This window comes from Dermochelys coriacea, chromosome 26, assembly GCF_009764565.3.
Source record: "Dermochelys coriacea isolate rDerCor1 chromosome 26, rDerCor1.pri.v4, whole genome shotgun sequence".
NCBI lineage: Eukaryota > Metazoa > Chordata > Testudines > Dermochelyidae > Dermochelys > Dermochelys coriacea.
In genome coordinates this window covers 868,928-888,469 of record NC_050093.1, presented here as the reverse complement: position 1 = coordinate 888,469, position 19,542 = coordinate 868,928, and the positions used below count along the sequence as shown (strand labels likewise).

The 19,542-nt window shown below is 42.9% G+C and overlaps 1 protein-coding gene across 15 annotated transcripts in view; it reads right to left on the bottom strand.

Moving 5' to 3' along the window:
- Positions 1–19,542, bottom strand: part of ZMAT4 (zinc finger matrin-type 4) — a 208,860-nt gene that overhangs the window by 90,609 nt on the left and 98,709 nt on the right. For 7 of the 15 annotated variants that reach the window (XM_043503109.1, XM_043503118.1, XM_043503110.1 and 4 more), the window contains one exon: positions 14,702–14,803. In XM_043503109.1, coding sequence (XP_043359044.1) covers positions 14,702–14,803 — 102 coding nt within the window. Of the gene's footprint in view, positions 1–14,701; positions 14,807–18,558; positions 18,764–19,542 lie in introns of those variants that run through there. The other 8 variants (XR_006277146.1, XM_043503115.1, XM_043503108.1 and 5 more) reach the window with 3 other exon arrangements.

Below are 19,542 nucleotides of genomic sequence, written 5' to 3'. Positions count from 1 at the left end.
ACATTGACAGCCCTGTCCTACATACTGAAGGCTTCTGTCTAGCCACAACAGGTCAGCATTGCACAAGCTTCCCTATGCCTCCTGCTAGCAACATACCTCATCTAGAGCATGCAGGGAGTGCTCCTAGGAAGGAAAGGAGAGCTCCGCCCTGTGGGCCATTCTTCGTTGGCTGCAAATTTCAGCAAGGTGTGAAAGAGGGAAAGTATACTATTATACTATTTGTTCCTTGTCAGACACAATGCTACATCAGGTTTCAGAGTAGCAGCCGTGTTAGTCTGTATCCACAAAAAGAAAAGGAGTACTTGTGGCACCATAGAAACCAACAAATTTATTTGAGCATAAGCTTTCGTGAGCTACAGCTCACTTCATCGGATGCATGCATCTCACGAAAGTTTATGCTCAAATAAATTTGTTAGTCTAGACAGTGCCACAAGTACTCCTTTTCTTAATGCTTCATCACTAGCCCTACCCACTAGTCCTGTGTGCAACGGCAGGCCAGCCCAGGGAGCATGAAGATATAGTGCAGGCAAATCCGCATCTGCACACACTTCATATTGCTAACTTGATTGAAGTTTTGCTTCAACTTTGGATTTATGTAACCTAACATCTTCCTACATGTTCCTTTTAAAAGCAAAGCCCACTAAGAGATCACAAACAAATATTTTGAGCCCAGAGTCAGTTAACAGGATGATTGTAGACTTTCAAGAGGTGTATTAACTTAACTACTGATACTGGAATTGCAATACCAAATTGGAGACCAGAATCAAAAGAGCTAACGCTACTCTAGTGTGTTGTGTTGGTTCGTTCGTTCGCTCTCGCATATATATAAAAAATAATTTTGCTGTGTTGGTTTTATTTTAGTATCATGTATTTGAAGCAAATTGCTGTAGAAGTATGTCAGTGTGACAATTTCAGTAGAGCCCCAGTGTACAAAGTGTGGGTGGATTTTGTCAGAATGCATGGAGACAGCTAATCCTTCATCTCACAATACCTGAAATCTAAATCAAAAGTGAAAGTTGCAAGCTTAAAAAAAAACCTTAATGAAAAGCAACAATGAAGACTTTGAAAGAAACTAATGTCCCCTCACGCCTCACTGGATCTGTCCTGACTAACTGATTTATTATCTTAATTATGCTCACTGTTATTTCAAGAGCAAGATACACGTATTGCTGTTAACAATGCCGGCGTCCCCATTGACTTTCAATCACTGTTAATGTCAGCGAAACATGAACTTCAGGGTCTCACTCTTGGTGTATTTCTTTGGTTTTCTGAAAGAAGCCTCCATAGTTTAAATTATTTTCATCCAGAAATGTGATGTTGTTTGAAGGGAGCCCTGGAATGAAGTCAAATTAGATCAAGCTCTATCTAGTCTGCTGTTGCTGCTACTTCTCCTCAACAACAGATTTTAGCACAGGGAGTGCATTAGAAATGATGTTTGGCCATTAATGTTGACAACAATGTGCTAATAAGTAGCCTCGTAAAGAATCAGTTTAATCTAAATTGATTTTTCTAAAGAGCAATGTGATCTAGTGGAGTACTTGTGTCACCTTAGAGACTAACAAATTTATTTGAGCATAAGCTTTCGTGAGCTACAGCTCACTTCATCGGATGCCTTTTGTGGAAAATACAGAGGGGAAACATATACACACACAGAGAACATGAAACAATGGGTTTTGAGAGTGATCACTCTCCTTACAGTATGATAAAACCCATTGTTTCATGTTCTCTGTGTGTGTATATATAAGTCTCCCCACTGTATTTTCCACCAAATGCATCCGATGAAGTGAGCTGTAGCTCACGAAAGCTTATGCTCAAATAAATTTGGTAGTCTCTAAGGTGACACAAGTACTCCTTTTCTTTTTGCAAATACAGACTAACACGGCTGCTACTCTGAAACCTGTAATCTAGTGGTTAATGCTATCCTGGGGATCTGCTTACTGTATGCAGAAAATGGGAAAAAGGTAGGTAGTAACCATCTCATCATAAAATACATCTGTCAATGTGTTTTTTTAGTACAACATACAAGGCCATATTTACCAAGACCAATTTTAGCTCCTGCTGTTAAATTGTACTTTAGGAAGTGGCTGTTTTGTTATGGTATCTGAGCATGATACACACAGACATGTACACAAAGGTTGATGCAGGACCATGCACACATTCTCATGCACATCAGTTTTATTTTTCTTTACTGCTCCTTGCAACTTTAACAAAAAATATTCAAAATATTCAGAAGTGTTGAATTTTTCCTCCCACGCTCAGTCCCGCCTGCAGGGATCTGCACCCGTGGGATATAGCAGTAGTAAGGTCAATGCATTAGGTATGGCTCTGCTATTGAAAATGATTGTAGTTAGTATAGCACAACAGCTCAAGGGCCTTCAGTCTGTTGAGATGAGGAGGAGGTTTGTGATTATACAGTATCTGGGTCTGTATGACACAGTCATTTCAGATTATTCTGCAGTCAATATTTCCTGCTCAACTGTGCCCACTCTACGCACAGTTTGATCAGTAATTTGTCCCTCATATTGTACAATCTTTCAAGATGACTCTTATTGCCATAAAATTTTCCAAATCTCTGCTGTGTTGCCACATATTCGCTCCTTAGGAATGGAAGCTAAAGACCCACTTGGAGCCTTTAGCAAGAAGCATGCCTAGAGCAGCAACCGTAGCTAAAACTTCATCCGCCCGTGAAAGACTGCTTTGGGGACAGACACACTTGACAATACGTCAAAGGAAAATTAACCCATGGAGAAAATCAGAAGCACAGGGCATTTCATGGATGACTTCCCTGCTATGGATTGGAAGTCAAGGAACAGGCAGTAGGAAGGAGAAAAAAGATTTTGCAGGTATACATTCTAGCCTGTAGCAACACAAAATGGAGCTCTCTTCTGATGCTCAAAGACTATCCTAGCACCTTTGGTTCTAGCATTTATTGAATGGCATGTGTGCTTTTTCTCCACATTAATATTTCATATACAGGATTGCTTTTCTGGGCAAACACATTGTGATCTTTTACTGTACTGATAATAAACAATGCTTATTACTCCTTCAGACAGGAGACATTTGGCACAAAATTCCCTACACCTGGACAGCCTGAGCGACAGCAGATAATATCAGAAGCATCCAATCTATCCACGGAAAAAGAATATTGATGAGGCTGTCAATACTGTTCATGAGAATCACTTGTCTATGACAAGGCAAGAGATTCCAAAGAGCCCTCAGTTCCTAGAGGCCAAGCCAAAGGACATGGTACTTTCTTTCTTTCCCTTAGTTTTCTCAACATCGGAATTTTAATCAACTTGTCTCTGCTATTCCCCCACATTTTGGTTATTCATTGCCTTGTTTATGAGGGGAGCCAACACCACCACATTCCAACTGCACCTTCCTGAGCTTCTCTTAAAAACCCAAGATCTCTTTATTTTAGATAAAAAAAAATAAAATTGTTCAAGCACCTGAAGTTTACACTGAAGAAAAGCGTTATAGCCGCTTCTAAAGCATATGCGGTAATGAATATACAGCTCAAGGCGAAATCTGAAGGCGACGGCATATTCAGTAATTTTACTGAGGGATTTTCAAGGAGAAACTTGAAAGTAAAGTGAATGTCTTTCTAACGGCTGCAAGTGCTTCTGTATGGTGCTGAAAACTCACCAGGACTTCCTGAGAAAGCAGATATTTAATTTACAGTGTAAATCCCCCAAAGGAACTGCTGCAGCTCTCTGCATGGAGACAGCTGTAAGGAAGAGCTGCATTACAGATGGGAGCTGTGAGAGCTATCGAAGAGCAAATGGGCTATTACTTAGAGGGAAGGTGAGACATAGAACCGGAGAGAGAATGCCTGCTCTAAATATGGATTTAAATGACATTGGAGGAGAAGACTCCAAGAGATTCATTCAGGTAAGCCAGTGTTCATCTGCATTTATCCCAAACTCTTTTGGTCTGGAAATCACATGAGAAGAGTTTCTCTGAGATTTCCAGTTGCTCTAGGTTTGAGATGGGTCTGACCAGGAGTGCACAATGAGACTATATGTCTTGCTGTAGCACCTAGAGGCCAGGGCCCTGTGATGTCATGTGCTCTACAAACATACAACAGGCATGCTGCTTGTCAAGTTTGTCATGCAAGTAGCACAGCTGAGCAGCAGAAGCACACGGGGGGGGGGGGGGAACAAAAACAAAAAAAAAACAGCTTTTCTGACCCTTGCATCAGCTTTGAGTCACTTCTTGCTTCCTCCAAGCCCTGGTAGCCTGTTCAGCTGAACAATGCATAAATTTAGGTACTTACAGGCCCCTCATCCCCACAGTATCTCTCCATGGGTGGGCCATGACTACTCTGCAGGCAGAGGTTTCACCTGGACCCCGGTGCCACATTTGTTCAGGGAGCTCAGTTACAAAACACCCTTCTCCAACTGCTATCCCCACATCCTTCCAGCATCATTCTCCAGGCTCGGGATAAAAACCTCCCCCCTCCCCTTGGCTTCCCTTCCAGGGTGGTGTATGCTTTGTATTCACCCCTCACTAGATATATTGCAGGTTTCAGAGTAGCAGCCGTGTTAGTCTGTATTCGCAAAAAGAAAAGGAGGACTTGTGGCACCTTAGAGACTAACAAATTTATTAGAGCATAAGCTTTCGTGAGCTACAGCTCACTTCATCGGATGCATACATTGCAGTGACCTCTGTGTGCATTAACCAGAGAATCAAGTGACCCCATAACTGCAATGGGCTTCATTTACAGGTGAGTTTCGCAAGGATTTCTCTGCAAAGTGGTTTCTGGCACAGACGAAAAAGCAATTGCACCTTTGAAGGGAGAAAGACATTTTAATAGCGAAGCTTTGTTGACAAAAGCCTAGGGAATACAATTTAGCACATTGTTCACATAGCACAGTTCTTCTAATCTGAATCCCCAGGCTCTCCACGGGGCAGAGCCAGGCCTTGCAAAGGGCACTGTGCTCAGGGTTACCTACTCAGGCCACCGACTTATGCATTTTCCCCCCACCCACAGATTTTAAATTTATATAAAAATCAATATATAAAAATAAATCAATCCCACCATTTCAAATTGTGTTTGAAGGACACTGAGTATTCAGTGCAGTCAGAGCTGGATGAAAAGGTCACTTGCCTTTAGAAGTCACTTAGCTTTACATCCAGCCGAGAAACATGCCCAGTGAAAAAAGGTGCCCTTAGAACATGCCATTTGAAACCCACTGCATCTTAAAAGACTTTCCAAAGCTCTGTGACGTTTCCATTACCTAAATGCCAAACAGAGTAGGAGCTCTGCACTGGGTGGGTGCTCAGCACTCGCACTTCACATCAGAGTTAGGAACACAGGAGCAGATCCATGGCCCCTCTAGCCCAGTGTCCCGTCTCCAATATTGTCCAGCACCCAATGCTTCAGAGGACAGTGCAAGAAATTCCTAATCCCTAGAATTAGTTAGGAGGATGTCAGGTTTCAGAGTGGTAGCCGTGTTAGTCTGTATCGGCAAAAACAACAAGGAATCCTTGTAGCATCTTAGAGACTAACAAATTTATTTGGGCATAAGCTTTTGTGTGCTAAAACCCACTTCATCAGATGCATGGAGTGGAAAATACAGTAGGCAGTGTGTGTGTGTGTGTGTGTGTGTGTGTGTGTGTGTGTGTGTGTGTGTGTGAGAGAGAGTGAGAGAGAGATATATAAATATAACACATACACACACACAGTAGGTGAAAAGATGGGAGTTGCTTTACCAAGTGTGGGGGGGGTCAGTGCTAATGAGACAATTCAATTCAAGTGGAAGCAGGCTATTCTCAACAATAGAATACCAAGGGAGGAAAAATCACTTTTGTGGTGGTAATGAGGCCAATGTCATCAGGGTAGCCCATTTCAAACAGTTGACAAGAAGGTGTGAATATCAGCAGGAGGAAATTAGTTTTTGTAGTGACCCATCCACTCCCAGTCTTTATTCAGGCCTAATTTGATGGTGTCCAGTTTGCAAATTAATTCCAGTTCCGCAGTTTCTCATTGGAGTCTTTTTTGTAGTTTTTTTTGTTGAAGAATTGCAAATTAAGTCTGTTACTGACTGTCCAGGGAGATTGAGGTGTTCTCCGACTGGTTTTCAAACATTATAATTTTTGACATCTGATTTGTGTCCATTTATTCTTTTGCATAGAGACTGTCCAGTTTAGCCAATGTACATGGCAGAGCAGCATCCTGTAGGTGTTTGTCTCTGTCTGAGGGATTGGAGCAAGTGTGGTTGTATCGTAGAGCTTGGCTGTAGACAATAGATCGTGTGATGGGTTCTGGATGAAAGCTAGAGGCATGTAGGCAAGTATAGTGATCAGTAGGTTTCCGGCATAGGGTGATTATGTGACCATTGATTATTTGCACTGTAGTGTCTAGGAAGTGGACCTCTTGTGTGGACTGATCCAGGCTGAGGTTGATGGTGCGGTGGAACTTGTTGAAATCCTGGTGGAACTCCTCTAGGGCCTCCTTCCCTGGGTCCAGATGAAGAAGAGTCATCAATGTAGCGCAAGTAGAGTAGGGGCATTAGGGGACGAGAGCTGAGGAAGTGTTTTTCTAGCTGTAGCTCTCGAAAGCTTATGCTCTAATAAATTTGTTAGTCTCTAAGGTGCCACAAGTACTCCCTTTCTTTTTGCGAATACAGACTAACACGGCTGCTACTCTGAAACCATAAAAACTTTGGCATACTGTGGGGCCATGCGGGTACCCATAGCAGTCCCACTGACTTGAAGGTATAAATTGTCCCCAAATCTGAAATAGTTGTGAGTGAGGACAAAGTCACAAAGTTCAGCCACCAGGTTTATCGGGAATACTGTTCCTGACAGATATATTCAATATATATCTAATGTGATATATGCCATCATGTGCCAGCAATGCCCCTCTGCCATGTACATTGGCCAAACCAGACAGTCTCTACGCAAAAGAATAAATGGACACAAATCAGACGTCAAAAATTATAACGTTCGAAAACCAGTCGGAGAACACCTCAATTTCCCTGGACGCTCAATAGGAGACTTAAAAGTGGCAATTCAACAAAAAACTTCAAAAACAGACTCCAATGAGAAACTGCAGAACTGGAATTAATTTGCAAACTAGACACCATCAAATTAGGCCTGAATGAAGACTGGGAGTGGATGGGTCACTACAAAAAACTAGTTTCCCCCTACTGATATTCACACCTTCTTGTCAACTGTTTGAAATGGGCCACCCTGATGACATTGGCCTCATTACCACTACAAAAGTGATTTTTCCTCCCTTGGTATTCTACTGTTGAGAATAGCCTGCTTCCACTTGAATTGAATTGTCTCATTAGCACTAACCCCCCACTTGGTAAGGCAACTCCCATCTTCTCATGTAGAGTGTGTGATACACACACACACACACACACACACTTACTTGCCTACTGTATTTTCCACTCCATGCATCTGATTAAGTGATTTTTAGCCTACAAAAGCTTATGCTCAAATAAATTGTTAGTCTCTAAGGTACCACAAGGACTCCTCGTTTTAGGAGGATGAGGAGCCGAACCCCATGCACGTCTGAGTCGGATTGGTTTTATCCAAAACCAACCCAGATTACCCCTCATGTGCATAATGATTTTAGTGAACGTGAGGTTTGTATTCTTTTACTCATACCCCCTTTCTCCAGGAATTTTGCTTTCTATTTTCCCATGTGCATGGGCTCCTTTGTCACCACATGCTGCAGGCAGCCTGAAACACCTGACGTGCACTGTACTACTTTGTCCTATTTAGCGTTTCTTCATCTGCTCATCCAGTTTCTTCCTTGATTCTCCCACAGGGAGAAAAAACAGGTGAGCCAGCCACAATGCAGAATGTCAAATCAAAGTAGTGCAACGTTACCTAGCAGTGAATTTATCAGGCATCCATATTTGGATACTTCATTGCAGTGTCATAAACAGTAACAATAACAGAAAATAGAAGAGAACAGATTTCTCTGATAAAGTATTGTAATGGAAAGAGTTCATACAAGTGCCCCTAAAACTCTCATTTTAGGGTTACAATTCTAGTTGTAATTCAAATGCTTGGTCTTCCTCAGTTTTGGTAAGTGGTATGCAGATCACACATCACCTACTTATCTCCTCTTCAGGAAAAGGAGGACTTGTGGCACCTTAGAGACTAACAAATTTATTTGAGCATAAGCTTTTGTGAGCTACAGCTCACTTCATCGGATGCATTCACAAAAGCTTACGCTCCAATAAATTTGTTAGTCTCTAAAGTGCCACACGTACTCCTTTTCTTTTTGTGAATACAGACTAACACGGCTGCTACTCTGAAACTTATCTCCACTTGTAAATTAACCAACACCTCTAAAGCAACATCCTGTGCAGCTCAATATCACAATGTGAATGGACCTTGCTAGGGTATTTACTGCATTTGGATAGATGCAGCTTCACTGCAAGCAAATACCCCAACTCCAGCTACACACATCAGTGCGCTCATGAGCTGCATCCTGGATTAAAAGCAGTGTTAGAGAAAGGGGACGGTACAGGGGGAAGTATTTGTGGATTTTAATGTAGACGAGAGCTGAGGTACAGTAACTGTATATGGGAGAGACGAAGCAGCGGAGGGGAGAGAGTTGTTACAAAGACAAAATGAGCGCAGTGTTTTCCTGCATATCTAGTTGCAAGTGAAGATATGCTGCAAACATTCAGATTCTTTTGTCATTTTTCCTGCTACTCTTGCCCTTGGAAATAAGATTGTTTAGTATCTGCAGAATTATCAACAAATTGTTTGGTTTTTTTTATTCCTTGGCAAAATAGTGCGAAAGAAAGCAAGAAATAAAGGAGTTATTGCTGATGTCTCAGAGATGGAGAAGAGAGACTAAGTGAAACTGACTATTCCTGTTTGGCAAGATTAAAACCTCATTTCATACGCCTTCCCTCTCTCCCCCATTTTCTCACACACTGAAATGTCTAATTTTATATGCAGAGTGGAGCTGAGATTTCACTCCATGGCCTAGAGGTGCAGACTATTCCCACTGCACTAAAATCAGTGCTCAAGGATGGATCATACGGTGGTAGTTTCAAGGTTTCTCTCTCTCCCCACACATAATATATATCTTTGCATGGAAGAGGCTACTCAAAATAAATTGTAATGTGTTAGTGGCTATAAGCCAAACCATCAGATGCGTGGATATATCTTGGGGGTGTGATGTATGCAGAATTACATGCCCAGAACCTGATCTTGCACTATTGAAGACAATGGCTGTCATCCCATTGATTTCAACTGGAGAAGCATCAAGCCCCCAAAACATCAGGAGCTGTGAAAGTCATCCTGCCATGCTTCCAAGTGGTGGGTGTGATTATTAAGGCAGAGCCAGCTTGTGAAATGAACAATTGGATTATTTTTATTTGAACATTACATAACAGGCATGGAAGCCAGCTGTAAAATGCAGCCTGCCCCAGTCTGTTCTACCTTCCCCTGCAATCACCGTCTTCCAAAACAAACCACCACCTTTGGCCGCTGCAGGCACACCCACACTGCATTGCAACAGCAACTGATCCACACAGCCTCAAAAAATAAAAAAAAAAATTAAAAAAAAAAAAAAAAAGACAGAGCAGCACAAGACCACTATGTGCCAGTGCTTCAGGACAGCCCAAGGCCCTTCAGGGTCCCTAATCCTATTACAGAGCTAGAGGAGACTGCAGGATGCCACTAACCCTGCATAGCTCTCCAAGGAACCAGATGTAGCTTTGGTCCAAATCTCTTTTCTGCATATTGACATCCATGCCTAGACATTATTATCCCATGCAGAGAAGTGCATATGGTTATAAACAACTTTGTCTCATGATTGTGCAGGGACCCTGTTCCTATAAGTCCTAACACAAAGACAAATGAAATTTAGTTTGGGCACAGAAAATTCAGTGTTGTGTCCATTTAAGGCCCTTCCTGGGTATTTCCACTGAAAAACTGAGCTTGGTGTACGCCTCAGGAACCCCTGCAAATATTCACTCAGTTGACAGAGTGTGCAATGGCTGTGTTCAGACCCCTGCTGTTTCTGTTAATTTCTGCTGCAGTCAGATCCAAAAGAGCCAAATGAGAATCAGGGCTAGGAGAAGATTTGATCCCCTACCCAAGTTGATTATAATCTAAGAAACCTCTGTGTGTGTTTTCTCTGAACATTTTAGTGAACAAATTTATTACTAGAGCTAGTTAGAAAAATAGATTTTTTTTCTCCCGGGAGAAGTTTTTTGGGGGGATGGAAGGGAGATCATCATAGAAATTGAAATCAGCTGGAAAAAAAAAAAACACCTCTCAGTTTTCCTGCAGGAGGTTTCAGACCAAATTTGAAATGAACATTTGTTTCAAATGGACAATTCAAAATGAAACCATCATTTCCATTTCATTTTGAATAATGCTTTAGGAAGACATATCAAAATGTCATTTTATTTCAGCTTCTTAAAAATCAAAAACAAAGCATTATTTGAAGTTGAAATGAAACAAAAATTTTAGTTTCAACGTTTCCTGTAGGAATTTTTTTTGGTCTGAATTGACATTTTTCTGTGAAAAAAGTTTCAGTTTTGACCAAACAATAATTTGACCAGCTTTATTTATTGGTTGTAGGAGTCCGTGAACCTTACATGTAATTATTTATCATTTATTTTGCAGCAGCATCTAAAGGGTTCAGCCAGGATAGGGCTCCATTGTGTTAGCTGCTGAACAAACAAACATATTAGAGAATATTCATGGAAAGCAAAGTTTGAACTTGTAAAAGGCAAATATTCTCACTGGAAACTTGATTTGTTCACCTAGCCAGAGAACAAACACCTTGTGACTCCATTTCAGAGTAGCAGCCGTGTTAGTCTGTATTTGCAAAAAGAAAAGGAGTACTTGTGGCACCTTAGAGACTAAAATTTATTAGAGCATAAGCTTTCGTGAGCTACATCCGATGAAGTGAGCTGTAGCTCACAAAAGCTTATGCTCTAATAAATTAGTTAGTCTCTAAGGTGCCACAAGTACTCCTTTTCTTCTTGCGACTCCAGTGTCCAATTAAAACTAACCATCCCAGCTCAACTATCAGAAACTCAGAATTATTCACAGAAATGATGTGTTCAATCATTCTGAATTACTAATACATCTGGGTAAGTCACACACTGCTCACTCCATCTCAGAACAGAAAAAAGAAGCTAAGTTCATCCAATAAATTATTCACTACAAATTATTTGCTCAGGTTTCATTAAACCACATCCATTGTTTATTGGGAAAGATGTATGAAGATGTCCTATTGATGTCTGGGATAGAGGCAGTTCTCACTTGCATCTGTTTTCCAAAGAATCAAATTCCACAGAAAGCAAGTTAACTCTGCAAAGATCAATGCTACATTGACACATAGGCAAGTTCAAAAGTTGCAAAAAAAAAAGTCTACAGAGAGAAAAATATTCAGTTAGAGTGAGAGCAAACTATCCCATCTCCAAAGCCCAAGAATACATGCAAGTTCTACCCTGGACTCTCTGCAGTACAAGACAGCCAGATTTTCAGAAGTGCTCAGCCTCCATAATTGATTTACAAATAGGCTCAGCTCCCATTATTGGAGCTGCTGGGTGTTGAGCACTTACAAAAAACTGGCTCACTAGTGCCACATATAGTACCTTAAAGGGGACAGGGATGAGCCCTGGAAAGTTCAGAACCCGTTTTTGCACAATTAATCTTTTCTTATGGGGCTGAAATATGAGACCTTAGTGACAAACGGCAGGCTATTTCCAAAGTAAAAGAGGGGTTTTCTTTAAAAATACCAGCTCTGCAGGGAGTATGCTCTTGGAGCAAAGACTGTTTTTGGAGTTTCTTCTAAATTGGGACATAAATGGTGTTTGTTCAACAGCTATAAATGTAGGAGAAAAACTAAAATCTGTCCCAGAAAATTCCTTACAAAATTTTGCATCAAAGAATCCATCTCCTTAATGGCAGCAGAGAGCACATCAGGTACAATGTGGCCAAAGGGTACATGTGCCACACTTCACAGCGTATAGAATCCAAGAACTGGAGATTGATTTGTAAGTGGGCTTTTTTTTGTTTTTAAAATTACAAGACAAATGCAAGATACCAACAGAAGGTAAAAATCAAATAAAATGAATCAATTGCACAGCTACGCCCCTTCTCCCTGCTGCTTCTGTCCCCTGTAGCAACATTCCTGGAAGAGCCATCTGTGCCAGCATTGCTTCTTCTAAAATATTGTGTCTCAAGACTGGAGGTATCACCAAGAGCTACACTACAGGGCTTATGTCCTCCCCTCTGCATTTAGCAGTAGGTTAATCCAGGGAATAAAACAGTCTGGACCAGTCATGGTTGCTCCCATATTCAAAAGCACCCAAATACCTGGGAGACATTGTGTTTTATAGGGGCTTTGTCAGAAGGTAACATTCTACTCTGGAGCATAAAGAAACCAAGACAGTAGGGGTCTGGCCTGGCCTGCCAGGAGAATAAACACTGCTGCAGCTGCTGGAAGAGCCGCTCAGAGCCAGCTGAAGAGGAACAAATACCGAGATGGATGGAGGGGAATGTGCCAGCTTCGATACGCTACTGTTGGCGCCATCAGCGCAGCACCTGCTTCTCACAAGCAGCTCAACATCTTCGCTGTATCGGAAGGAAAGCTCCGGGTCAGGTCTTTGCCACTCCAATTTCTTGAGGTGGGTGGGCATGTTTGGCTTGTCCCTTCAGATTTCCAGCTCCCTGCACTCATTGTGTCACAGAGCCTGGTAGGCCTGGTTACATAATGGAGCTGCTGCGCCTGATGTCAGCAGCGTCTGCTGGGATTGCACAAGTATGACAAACTAGCCTGACATCGCTCCAGATAAACACCACAAAACCAGGTTATTTTCCCCCATTTCCAAACCATTAATAACTCAGCTTGCACCAGCAATTACACAGATAGACGAAAAGAGGCTGCTAGCATATCCCATTGCTCAGGTAGCAGTTCCTATTTTCTGCACTAGTGCCTCCGTCTCCTGTGCGCTGAATTTTGGCTTCCTCTTTCAGCATTATCAAGAGCTGGAAGGTTACTGCCTTAGAGTTGGCAGTAGCTGCTAGGGATGTTCATTTCAATCTCTAGGGAAGCCAGGGTAGTATATACAGGGCAAGGCTGTTTTGACAAGTTCCTTATTTATTAACATGTCCTCCTCTACCATGCACCAATCAAGGCTCTTGTCAGTTTCCACTGCCAACAACAGTGGGACAAATTCTCCCTCAAATGTACACCCATGGCAAAACATTCATGTAAACCGGAGCTGAGGTTTGGGCAAACCAATCTGAGCCGAGGAACCCTGAGAACAGAATTGTCATTTTTTTTTTTTTTGACAACAATTCAAACCTTGGTGGCATTGGCAGAGTTTTGCATTGAAGTCATTAAAACCTATACACAAGAGCCCCCCACCTTCAAACTGCCTGTAAAAATTCCCTTCCCCTAGAGCTTGCCAGTATTCTAGGTTGGGAAAGACAGGTCCCATTTCAGACTTGCCCCCGTCGCTGATTACTAAAAGCACAGCCGGGGTGGATACGAGAGTGACTGAAGTCCCGTTGTGATTAATACTCCACAGCCTGTCCGCTAGTGCTAATGCATTCATCTTCCATTTATCCCAACACAGCCCCACACAGTGGCCAAATCAGCAATCTGAGTGCAGTATTCATTTCTGACTTACATAAAGCCAGCCTCACACTTACAACCATTTATACCTTTCCTCCCGAACTCCATGCAGCATGTTCCCTACAGCTCAAAGAGTGTACACTCTGGTATCCCATGTCAAGGCGGGATATGTACTGTATCATTTTCCTCTTACTAGCATTATACAATGGGATATCCTTCTGCGATTCCCTCCCTGTTTAATTTTGTTTTGATGATGTGCAGTGCTGTTAATTGCTGTTCTAACACATCTCTAATGATATATCTTTTCTAATTGTTTATAGCTTGCCTACCTCTTAAGTGCTTATACATTCAAATACTAATCTATTCTCTGCAAAATTAGAAATTTCTTCTCAGCAATGGATAGCACAGCACATTTAATATGAAAACTTAAGTTCAAATTGCTGAACTCTTAACTGATCTCACTAACTATTTTCTTTTTGAAACCTAGTTTTTCAATATAGTCTTCAAATTGCAGAACTGACTTTGCAAGTTTAGACAGCAGCAAGAAGAGATGCAGCAGGGAATGTTACAATGGCATTATTTAAACAATTAGAGAACAATATAACCAGCAATAAAATTACTTTTAATTTAAACAGCGTCGTTCTGCATTTACATTTTTGATTGCATTGTCCCATTTAAAATACTACTTGGCCGGTTACAAAATCAGCTGCAAAGATGTGTTCTTTTCATGCATTTCCTTTCTATAATGGATAGGTTCAATAATCTTATAAAGGAGAAGTTTTATCAAGGTATTAACATAATGAGACCAAGCAGAACAACACAGTATTACATATATTGGGGTCGCATCGCCAGGCATTCCTAAGTGCCAAAGAAAAACTTAGAAAATCAAGTCCAGGCCATATATTGAGTGGATGTGGCTCAGGGACTTGTTTTACTGTTCTCTAAGCATGGGAATTTTGAAGAATGGTCTCTACATTTCTGTATCAATATTCAATGATAGCCCAAAAAGTGATTCCACCATAGCAGAAGAACTCTGCAGTTTCCAGCAATAGATTATAGCCATTGCAAAACTTCATTCTAACAAATTTAGGTTCTGAGTAACAAAGAAGATCTTACCTCATAATGTGCCACCCGCTGAGATTCTGATATTAGCTGAGCACTGCACACTTTGCAATAGCTTTCAGTGAATAATTCCTGGTCAATATCAGACGACTTCATCTGCTTACAGTGATACAAACAGACAATAGAACAGAAGGAATGATTATTTTCAGTGCTAGCACATAGCACGGACAACATAGAATAGTTACATTTCACAATGATCCACGAAGAGCGGAGCAAGCCAACGTTCTGAAGAAGTTGGATGCTCTCCAAAATTTCATTACAAGTGAACGAAGCTGTAGCATCTTAAATTCTGTAAGTGCACATGTAAGTATGGAGAACATTGGCAACCCCAGCTAGATATCATTGTATGCAATTCTCACATAAATGGTGAGTTGTGCATCCAGTAGGGACAGCTGATGATCTATTTATTTCTATTCTTGAATGATTTGGAACCATCAAGTTATACACACAGCTAGCCTATGTAAATACGCTTTCTTATTGCTGATACTTGCTGTGTCTTTCTTAAAATTGGATCATAAATAAACTTTAGGACAAGAACCATGATACCCTGTAATACAATGGGGTCCCAATATGGGCTTGGCCTTCTGGTTTCCATTACAGTATAATAAATAAAATAATAATAAAGGACTCAAAGGAAACAGAGGAGAGCAAATGAAATGTTCTCAGCCTGCAAAAGAAAATCCAGATCTAAAAACATTTACCTTTTTAATAAACATAATTAATTAGTGCTGGTATTATTTCCAGATTTCCACAATGAAAAGCCAGACACAGAATTAGTTACGAAACACCCACCCCCCCCAAACACACACCCCTTGCTCTGCCATGACACTGTTCACTGCAGTGTATGGCGACATGCCTCAGTCTGATGACCAGAAGTGCTGTGAAAACATTTCTAAGAAACAACTAGAGTCAACACAGGAGACATGTTCAAGACCTACGGATCACTACTTAGGACTGATGGATCATTTAAGTGATCCAAAGTCCCTTTTACTTGGGGCATGAGCAGGACTTGAACACGTGTCTCCAAAGTCAGGATAAGACAGGGTACTGACCCACTGCACCTCCCATTTTATATACATGGATTTTTACGACATGTCATCATGCCTCTCACCTCCAGACTGCCCCCTAGTGGCCAGGTGCAACATTACAGGGATTTTCTCAGCACAGCACCACCTGCAATTATCCTAGTGCTACAAAAGTCTACTGAGGTGTGTGGCCTCTCCCTCCAGCCAGCTCACCACTCACTCCATTCCCCTTCTGGGGTTAACTCAATCCATTTTATTTCAAGCCCATCTCCCAGCCTCTATCTGGCCCTTTCTGTTCTTCACAGTCTCTCTCCTCTCAGCCTGGGGCAGGGCTGCTGCTACCCCATTGGGGCCCTATGCAAGAATATTTCCCCCCCCCCCATGACACTGCACCCCATATTCTCCATAGTGATATTATTATACAATAATGGCATAATTAGGATGCATTTTATGCAAGACGGGTCATGTAAGATGTCATTGGAAAAGCTTTGATTTGCTGAATACGATTATCCTATTTGTGTGCACGGATCATTTTTGTGTCTGAAGTTATGACTATTGACTCTATCTGTATTTCACATGCAGTTACACCTGGGTGATGTTTACTAGGCAAGATGCTTCTAGTCTAGATTGTGGGTGAGGAAGGGCCTATTTGGGGTAATGAGGCCCTTAGGGGGAACAACAGGCCTTAGGAGAAGCTTATCCCCCACCTGGTGAGCCTTCCTGAGAACACTCCAGACAGCTCGTAAGTAATAGCTGCTTTGACTCAGCAAGGTGTGCAAGGGCCTGTGATCAGATCATCGGACTCTGGACTCCATCTTGGGATGTCAGCGTTTTTCCACAAACCGAGGATTTGAGACAAAGGGTCAGGATCACCTGAGCCACCTATAGGGCTTTGGGCATCAATGGCACCTGAAGCTGACAGAGGCCTGTACCGCTATCCAGAGTCACAGGCAAGGTATGGGATGGGCTGCTCCGCATCACTCAACTTGAGCTGCCCGGCGTGGGTCTTGCTCAGCCCAAGCCCTCTCCTTTCCCTTGCAGGAGGTAGGAGATCTTCTCCTCATTGTCTTCTTCGGCTTCTTGGCTGGAGCCATGGAGGGGGAATCGGTGCTGAGTGGGGGACGGCACTGGCAGAGCACTGCGCACAGATGCCGTGGAGCTCCGTGCGGAGTCGGACCCTTGCACCAGTGCTGGAGTGAGCGCCAACTCCATCAGAAGTGCTTTCAGGCGGTTGTCACACTCCTTTTCCATCCTGGCTTTGAAGCACTTATAAATGCGACACTTGTTGCTTATGTGCCCTTCGCCCAAGTGGATCAGGCAGCTACTATGTGGATTGCTGATGGGCATAGGCCATTTGTAACAATCATAGGGCTTAAATCCTGGGGACAAGGCCATGCCCAGTCCCCTGGCCAAGTCCCATTCAGGACTAATGAAGACTAAGAACTAATTCAACTACTAACTACATACAACTGTATTACAGGTTTTATAATGTTCGCAAGAATGGAGAACAAAACCAACGTTAGCCAAAGCAGCAAACATACCGGCACTGGCGGCAAGGAGGAACTGAGGGTGTGGGGAGCTGGCAGTGCCCCATGTACCGCGGCATGTGCACACCACTCCAAAGGGCACCAGAGCTGGTCCCCTACAGATAACACCGAGGGGAAAAATTTCCAGCACCGGTGCATATGGTGAGCGCGCGCACACACACACACACCCCTCTAATATGGAATGGACATGAGCAAGCGCTTGAAGAACTGCTAATTCATAGGCAATCTAACTAGCGTGTTATGCTTAGTTTGCATTTTTGTTTATTTGCTAGGTAATCTGCTTTGATCTTTTGTAGTTAATAAACTTGTTTTTGCTTTATCTAAACCAGTGGATTTGAGTGAAATGCATTGGAAATCGTAGCTCAAGGGGAAAAGGCTGTTGCATATTCCTCTCTACATTGGGGTAGGGGGGCAACTCTATGAGCTTACACTGTACAAATCCCTGTGCAGTGCAAGACAGTATAATTTTGGGTTTATGATCCAGACGGAATGCAAGCCTGGAGAGCAGAGTTACCTCGGCTGCAGCCTTTCTACTGCTGGTTCATGCCGTGGCTGGTCAGAGAGCCTGCATGTAACTGCAGCTGGGTGTGTCCCTACCTGTGAGAGTCCTAGCAGAAGTGTAGGATTGGGAGCGAAAGTGCAGCTTGTCAAAGCAGCACAGTGTGAGAGGGAGCCCAGGCTGGTGGGGGAAAGGGCTCAGTGGTACCCCAGTTCCAGGTGGCACTTCAGGGGAACTAGTCACCCCGCGACAAACACATACTAATAATTAAGGGGGACCCCCTTGAACTGCTTGGGGCCCTAAGCAAAAGCTTAGGAACTGTCTTTACTAGCAATGCTAAAGCACTACTGTGGCAGCCCTTTACCGTGGCGTGTGTGGTCACAGCGCAGCACTGGGGGAGAGCTCTCCCAGCACCCTGAAAACCCCACCTCCAGGAGGGGTGTGGCTCCCAGCACTGGGGCACTGTCTACATGGGCACGTTACAGTGCTGAAATGTGCAGCGCCCGGGGGGGGGGTTCACACCCAAGTGAGAAAGTTGCTGCGCTGTAACGTGCCTGTGTAGACAAGCCCTAAGTTTGCTTATGCCTAGCACAACTCTGCCTGGGGGGAGAGGTAGAGGGGCCCACGCCCAGCATTCTGTCCCCTGGGTTCCAGCCCAGGGACCCTCTTTAGGCAGCTAAGGACATTCCTTCCATCCTTCCCCAGTTTTCTCTGGGCTGCTCCTACCTGTACCTCAGTCACCAGCATCTTCACAAGATCTTCAGACTCTGCAGCCCCTACCTTGAATTGGTGGTTCCTCAGCTTCTCCTAGGACCAACTACAGAAGCATTTCCTAAAAACCAGTCTCAGCTCTTCCCTGTGGCAGCTGGATTGTACTACAAGTCAGTATCTCTCTCCTTTAAACAGGTTCCCCCCCCCCCCCCCCCAGCTCTCTCTCTGGGACTGGGTTTGTATCCCGTTACTTTGCCTTAGCTTAATCAGTTGCAAGGCTTTAGCCAGCTCTCTTCAGCTGAGCACCCTTCCCAATTAGCCTTCCAATCTGCAGGGGTCAGCTGCCCAGCCTTCTCCTCTCACTTTCTGTCTGCTGGGGGGTGAAGGCAGCACCAGTTTTTATGCTGCTCCCCTTCTAACATTTTCCCAAGGGATTGCGAGACAGAGGAGCCTGGCCCTGCCTTCTCTGCAAGGTTTTATGCCCTTAAAGTTCCAGTCTCAGATTCCTTCTCCAATCATCCTTCGGTCTCCAAATGTATTTATGGGACCTTCCAAACCCTTAAAAGTCAAAGCCAGGCACCAGGACGGGCTGCCCATTAGGCACTACTGCCCTCAGGGGCGGACTATCTCCTCACAGCCCTGTTTTACTATTTTAAGTGTATGAATTAAGATTGCAAACTGTTTTCCATCTTAATTATCCTCTAAATATACAAATACTGATATGCATAACCATTTATAACATGCATTACTCTGACCTGAAACATGCTTGTAACACCTGCTAGTTTATAAAGAGTTAATAAATGATTATCTAAACATGTAACTTTATTATAAAATGTGATGGACACATCAAACTGCATGACAGCATTTTGCAACTGTATTCCAGACCCTGAGGGAAACAGCCCTGGAGATTTACTAGGTTTTGCTGTTCTCAGAGAGCTATTTAAATATTTTTGTTTTCCCTGCAATTTCCTATAAGGAAATTCACAAATATACATTAAATGAGTGACCTGGCTAATAGGAATCTCTAAATCCACTGCACACTCCTTCCTCATT